General features: G+C 60.0%; 1 protein-coding gene across 1 annotated transcript in view; it reads left to right on the forward strand.

The window, feature by feature from the left end:
• Positions 1-61: 61 nt before the first annotated feature.
• The window catches only part of LOC104408254 (low-density lipoprotein receptor-related protein 1-like), a gene marked incomplete at both ends in the record, with an annotated part of 22,819 nt that continues 15,766 nt past the window's right edge, over positions 62-7,114 (forward strand). Inside the window, 15 exon segments of the mRNA XM_010017801.1 lie at positions 62-224; positions 871-994; positions 996-1,121; positions 1,507-1,696; positions 1,946-2,089; positions 2,263-2,499; positions 3,048-3,228; positions 3,359-3,581; positions 3,752-3,885; positions 4,451-4,635; positions 4,929-5,069; positions 5,348-5,473; positions 5,655-5,771; positions 5,852-5,932; positions 6,719-6,754. Coding sequence (XP_010016103.1) covers positions 62-224; positions 871-994; positions 996-1,121; positions 1,507-1,696; positions 1,946-2,089; positions 2,263-2,499; positions 3,048-3,228; positions 3,359-3,581; positions 3,752-3,885; positions 4,451-4,635; positions 4,929-5,069; positions 5,348-5,473; positions 5,655-5,771; positions 5,852-5,932; positions 6,719-6,754 — 2,208 coding nt within the window.

Below are 7,114 nucleotides of genomic sequence, written 5' to 3' on the forward strand. Positions count from 1 at the left end.
ACCACGCAAGGGGCTCCTGGCTCCCTCCCTGCCTCACCTCTGCTCTCTTCCCATGGCCTAGATGTGGAGCAGATGGCTATTGACTGGCTCACGGGCAACTTCTACTTCGTGGATGACATCGATGACAGGATCTTTGTCTGCAACAAGAATGGGGTCACCTGCGTCACGCTGCTGGACCTGGAGCTGTACAACCCCAAGGGAATAGCGCTGGACCCGGCGATGGGGTAAGAGTCCTGCCTGGGGGTGCGAGGGCTCAGTGTTGCTGCCTGGACCTGCACCATCAGGCTGGGGAGGTGGAGCAGGTCAGGGAGGTCCGGCTGCTGCATCCCGGGGGAGCCGCATCCAGGGGTAGCCGGGATGCTGATGGACAAGCGACTTCCCAGCTTATGAGGGCCCCGGATGGACCTGGCCAGGCTCAGGACAAGCTGCTGCTTCCAGGCTGTGGCTGCGTGGTCACAGCTTTGCTTTCAGGAACCGAAACAGTCGGATCCTTGCACGGGCTGAGCAGCTCCCCTCGTGCTGCGGTCAGATGACAGCTCCCCTTTGCAAATCCCACATGGGGAAGTTGGGATGCTGAATCACAGGAGCAGCGAAGGGGACATCTCCCCCTCTCCTGCTGCTTTCCAGATGGGTGCTCTTATACTTGCGTGAGTGAAGAGAGATGATGTTATTGAGCAGGATATTTGTTTTTATACACAAATATCACATAGCAGCCTGGAGGGAGACTCTGGCCTTGAACAGGGGAGGTCCCCGGCCACCCTTGTGCCCACAGCAGCACTCCCATGTCTGCAGGCCATGTACATGGTGCATCCTCCCTCTCTGAACATGACATCCGGGCTCTGAGCTCCTGTGTTTGCCATTCTCACGCAGCAAAGTGTTCTTCACCGACTACGGGCAGATCCCCAAGGTGGAGCGCTGCGACATGGATGGGCAGAACCGCACCAAGCTGGTGGACAGCAAGATCGTCTTCCCACACGGCATCACCTTGGACCTGGTGAACCGGCTGGGGGGACGGGGAAATGGTGAACCGGCTGGTGTACCGGGCTGACGCCTACCTTGACTATATTGAGGTGGTGGACTATGAAGGCAAGAACAGACATACCATCATCCAGGGCATCCTGGTGAGTGGGGCCAGGGGGAGGTCGGGGTCTGGCAGTGGAGTGTGCTGGGCGGTGTGTCTGTTAGGTATTTAGGTTAGCTGTAAGGAAGAAGTTCTTTACCGTGAGGGTGGTGAGGTGCTGGAATGGGTTGAACGGAGAAGTGGTAAATGCTCCATCCCTGGCAGTGTTCGAGGCCAGGTTGGACGGAGCCTTGGGAGACATGGTTTAGTGTGTGGTGTCCCTGCCCATGGCGTTGGAACTGAATGATCTTAAGGTCCTTTCCAACCCAAACCATTCTATGATTCTGTGTCTGAGCTTGGCCTGAGGAGGCAGGGGCATGGGCCATAGGGCAGGATGAGGGGCTTTGCGCGTGCCTCCTCCATCGTTCCTTGTGGCTGCCTTCCAGATTGAGCACCTCTATGGGCTGACTGTCTTTGAGAACTACCTCTATGCCACCAACTCCGACAACGCCAACGCCCAGCAGAAAACCAGCGTCATCCGCGTCAACCGCTTCAACAGCACCGAGTACCAAGTGGTGACGCGGGTGGACAAGGGGGGGGCGCTGCACATCTACCACCAGCGGCGCCAGCCCACAGGTAGGACCCCAGCCTGGGGGGACGCAGCTTCTTGGGATCCCAGGGGCTGGGGGGGGTGATGGGGACAAGCTGCACCTTCTGCTTAATGGGGCCAAGCACCCAGGAGGGGTCCACTCGCCCGGGAGCCTCTTGCTGGGCTGCCGAACCCCCCAGGGTGCCCCTGGCCCCTGCTATTGCTCTGTCGCATCCCCATGCGCTGGTAGGAGGTGCTGGCTGTGCCCATGCACCTCTCGCTGCTCTGTGTTGCAGTGAGGAGCCATGCCTGCGAGCCTGACCAGTTTGGCAAGCCGGGAGGCTGCTCCGATATCTGCCTCCTTGGGAACAGCCACAAGACCCGGACCTGCCGGTGCCGCTCCGGGTTCAGCCTGGGCAGCGATGGGAAGTCCTGCAAAAGTGAGTCCTGGAGGGCAAGCGGAGCTCTGCGATTCCTTCCCTCCCGTTTGCAAACACCCCTTTCCTTCCTGGCCTAAGCCATGGGCTGCCCGTCGGGCTCTGTGGTACCTGCAGACCCACACTGGGCTGCCCTGGCCGGGCTGGTGGTGATGGCTCTCCCCATCTCCCTGCAGAGCCTGAGCATGAGCTGTTCCTGGTGTATGGGAAGGGGCGTCCAGGCATCATCCGTGGGATGGACATGGGGGCCAAGGTGCCGGACGAGCACATGATCCCCATCGAGAACCTTATGAACCCCCGTGCTCTGGACTTCCATGCTGAGACAGGCTTCATCTACTTTGCCGACACCACCAGCTACCTCATCGGGCGCCAGAAGATCGACGGCACGGAGCGAGAGACCATCCTGAAGGATGGTGAGTGGCTGAGGGGCCCAACCTGGTCCCTCCCCAGCACAGTCAGACCCCAGGAGCTGGCAACAACACTTCCTCCTATGTAGTGGCAGCGCTACTGCCCAGCTGGGGTTTGGAGCTGCTGTTTGGGTTTGTCTGGAGACTGCTCTTGAGAGACAGGTACAGAGCACGTGCCCCAGCAGAGGTGGGAGAGGGACCCCTGTCCCTGGATGTCCCCCTCCCCATCAGGTCAGACGGGAGGGATCCTCAGTCGTAGTCCCTGAGGGTCAGTGCGGTGGCCGCTCCATCCCCACGCTGCCACAGCTGAGTTCGTTTGTGTGGCCTTGGGGCAAACCAGCCAAGGATGCTCCCAAACTGGGCTTTTTCCAGCGCAGTCCACTGGGACTTCTGTACCTCTGTGGGGGCTGCCTGCACTGGGGCTGGGGGGGTGTCTGTCATCCCTGTTGCTTTGAGTTGGGATCCGGTGGTGCCCAGTACGAGTTGATCATATGGGGCTGTTGGTTCCGCTTCTTGCCCTGGTGATGGGCGCCTGTTCCTGCTTCTCCCGAAAGGCATCCACAACGTGGAAGGGATTGCTGTGGACTGGATGGGGAACAACCTGTACTGGACGGATGATGGCCCCAAAAAGACCATCAGTGTGGCTCGGCTAGAGAAGGCTGCCCAGACACGGAAAACACTGATTGAGGGGAAGATGACCCATCCCCGTGCGATCGTGGTGGACCCCCTGAACGGGTGCGGGTGCCTGGGAGAGCTCTTGGGCTGTTGCATTGGGCTGGGACCCATCTATGGGCACAGGACCCCTCCACAGCTCTGTGCCAGCCTCTCTGATCAGTGTGCTCTAACAGCTGTGTGGCTGTGGCAGGTGGATGTACTGGACGGACTGGGAGGAGGATCCGAAGGACAGCAAGAGGGGCAAGATCGAGAGAGCCTGGATGGATGGTTCCAACCGCAACGTCTTCATCACCTCCAAGACTGTCCTGTGGCCCAATGGGCTGAGCCTGGACATCCCGGCCAAGATCCTTTACTGGGTGGATGCTTTCTATGACCGCATCGAGATGGTCTATCTCAACGGCACTGAGCGGAAGGCAAGTGGAGGCTCTCAGGCACTGGGGCCGTGGGCAGCTGAGCCGTTGCATCAGCTGGCTGCACCCACTGCATCCATGGCCGCGTTCAGCCGTGCTCCCTGCTGCCTGTCCCCTCCAATGTCCTTTGCCCTGTCCCACCATGTGGGCCCCTCCATCTCCTGCACCTGCAGATCGTGTACGAGGGACCGGAGCTGAATCACGCCTTCGGGCTGTGCCACTACAGCAACTTCCTCTTCTGGACCGAGTACCGCAGCGGCAGCATCTACCGCCTGGACCAGGCCTCCAAGGTGGGACATGTTACAGAGTGACCACAGATCTGCTGAATCCCAAGGGATCTCTAACAGGCTTATTGGGGTGAATCATAGGATGGGTTGGGTTGGAAAGGACCTTAAGGTCATCCAGTTCCAACCCCCTGCCATGGGCAGGGAGGGACACCTCGCACTAGACTATGTTGCCCAAGGCTCTGTCCAACCTGGCCTTGAACGCTGACTGGAATGGAGCATTCACCACTTCTTTGGCCAACCTATTCCAGTGCCTCACTGTCTGCGTGGTGATGTGGGGACCTGCCCCACAGGAGGAGATGGGGGGCTGGAGACTGGGGGCTGCCCCATCTAAGCAGCCTTCCACCCCTTTTTGCTTCCTTTTGGCCGTATCGCTGCCTGTATGTCCATCGCCATGCACCCTGTGTTTCTCTGTTGCTCATCCCCTGCCCTTCCAGCCTTTTCTCTCTTTCTCCCTTTCCCTCCCTTCCTTCCCTGGCTAGTTCAGCCTGAGGGGTCCCTTCTGCCTTGCGTGATGAACTGGGGTCTCCAGCTGGGTTCTAGTTGTGCAGCCCGTTGAAGGAGTCCTGGGGTTAGGTTTTGGGTTAGGTGTCCTGTTAGGAGCCCAGCACTGGAGTCCCCTTCTCACCCCTACTTTGCCTCCACAGTGGGCTCCAACAAGTGCCGTGTCAACAACGGTGGCTGCAGCAGCTTGTGCCTGGCCACCCCGCGGGGCCGGCAGTGTGCCTGCGCCGAGGACCAGGTCCTGGGGCCGGACACTGTGACCTGCCAGGGTAAGCTGCCAGCGGGGGAGACCCACGGTGGCTTCTCTGTGCAGGACCTGCCTGATGCTGCGTGAGGGGGAGAGTTGGGTTCTAGACAGTGCCATGCTTTGCTGGCTCAGAGGAGAGGGGTGAAGCTGTGCTGGTGCCCCTTCCATTGTGTGCTCTGTGCACATGGGCACCAGTGCCTCTCGGAGCTGCTGGGCACTCATGTCAGTGTCCTGCCAGCGTGGGGACACAGGACTGTCCTTCTGCTGCCCTGCACTGCGTTAAAATCATCCCTCCCTTTGCTTTTCCCTTGCCAGCCAACCCGTCCTACATCCCCCCTCCGCAGTGCCAGCCCGGGGAGTTCGCCTGCAAGAACAACCGCTGCATCCAGGAGCGCTGGAAGTGTGATGGGGACAATGACTGCTTGGACAACAGCGATGAAGCCCCGGAGCTCTGCCGTGCGTAGCTGCCTCCTGCGCGGTGGGGTCGTGGTTTGTGTGCTCCTGGGGCAGCAGGATGCGGGTTAAGCTTCCCCTAGATGTGGGGCGGGTGGCTGGGATGGGGTTGGGCAGCCAGGACCTCTGGGAGAGGAGCAGGCTCAAGCAGTTGAGGGAGGAAATGCTGATGAGGATCCCTAGATCCCTGCCTTCTTCTGCCTCAGTTCTTCTCTCCAGCAGATGTGGAAGGGAATGGGGTGGGATGAAGGGCAGGTCCTGAGTGTGTGTGTCCCCTGCAGACCAGCACACATGCCCCTCTGACCGCTTCAAATGCAAGAACAACCGCTGCATCCCCAACCGCTGGCTCTGCGATGGGGACAACGACTGCGGGAACAACGAGGACGAGTCCAACTCCACGTGCTCAGGTGAGGAGCCTGCCTCATCCTTAGGGAGCAGCAGGAGAGTTCACATTGCTGTGCTGACCCACAGTCTTCATGGAACACAGCGTGCTCTCCGCTTTGCAGCCAGTTCTGCCTCACAGGAGGGTTTGTTCCCACCTTTCTCCTTGCAAAGCTACTAAAGCTCTGTCTCTGTTCCCTGGGCCAGCTCGGACCTGCTCCCCCAACCAGTTCTCCTGTGCCAGTGGTCGCTGCATCCCCATCTCCTGGACGTGTGACCTGGACGATGACTGTGGGGACCGCTCGGATGAGTCTGCCTCATGTGGTGAGCACCCTTTGGGGATGCGAGGGGCTGGGGTGCAGGGTGTCACACACACACTGATGGTGCTTCTGCCTCCTCCACAGCCTACCCGACCTGCTTCCCCTTGACGCAGTTCACCTGCAACAACGGGCGCTGCATCAACATCAACTGGCGCTGCGACAACGGTGAGGAGCCGCTGCCCTGCTGCTGCCGAGGGCACGGCGAGATCAGACGCAGGGGTGCCAGCCCTGGTCCTGCAAGGGCCCACTTGAACAGCAGAGCCCATGCCCTGAAGGGGAGGAGGCATTAGCTGAAGCTGGAACCTCATCCCGCATCCCTGAGATGCTCGTTTTCCTTGGCTGCCCTTGGGTGCCGCAGGAACAGCCTGGCAGGGATCATTGCAGCAGATCTTGGTGTTCTTTGCAAAATGGCCAAAGCTCTGCCCCAGTGTTTGAGATGAGCGTGGAGCAGCCTGTGCTGCTCAGCCAGAGCCTGTAGCCCCAGGGAAGGCAGGAGCGGTCTCCCAGTGAGCTCACATCTGGCCTCACATCTGCTTCCAAGGCCAGGCTGGGAGAAAGGGTTTGCCCCAAGGCTGCTTTCCTTCCCTACAGGTTTATTCCAGCAGCTCTGCATCGTTAGGTTTAATTAGTGGCTTCAGAGCAGGCGAGAACCATTCTGAGCTGCAGCATGCTGGGGGTCAGCAGGGAGCTGCATGGGCAGCCCCAGCTCTGAGCCACCCCAGGAGCCATAGGAACCAATGCCTGGAGCATCCCACCGGGCGCCTGCATCTGGTCTCGCCTCCCCAGGCCGCTCGGGTGCCTGCACAGCCCCTCTGTGTGTGTCCCTCTTCCATGTCAGTGTTCACGTCCCAGTGTCAGCGCTGGTTTTGTGCCGCCCCCCTGTGCGTGTGCTGTTGGTGTTTCGTTTGTCATTGTGCCCACTCTCCTGTCTTGGTTGGTTCTGTATTTCAGAAAAAGATTGTGGGGATGGCTCTGACGAAAAGAACTGTCCAAAGCCTACCGGTTAGTGCATAGATCAACATGCACCAGAACCCCCCAGCCTGGCCCCACGCAACCTCCAAACCTGCCCCCTCCATGGGCTCCAGCCACTGGTGGTGCCCCTGTGCCGGGTACCAGGGAGCAAAGCTGCAGGAGCTGTGGCTGGTGAAGCTACACAGCATCACCAGTGCCATCATCCCTGTGCCCATCATGAGCTCCCCTGTGCAGGGGAGACAAAGGCACCGGGAGGCAAAGGCCCTTTCCCAAGCCCATGCAAGGCATCTGCCAGGGAGCAGAGCCGCAGTAAGCCAGGCCGGTCCCATGCCTTGTGCAGGACAGGCAGAGGGGCTGCGTTGCCAGTGTCCAGCA

The sequence above is a fragment of the Nestor notabilis genome, unplaced genomic scaffold, assembly GCF_000696875.1.
Source record: "Nestor notabilis isolate BGI_N333 unplaced genomic scaffold, ASM69687v1 scaffold16937, whole genome shotgun sequence".
NCBI lineage: Eukaryota > Metazoa > Chordata > Aves > Psittaciformes > Psittacidae > Nestor > Nestor notabilis.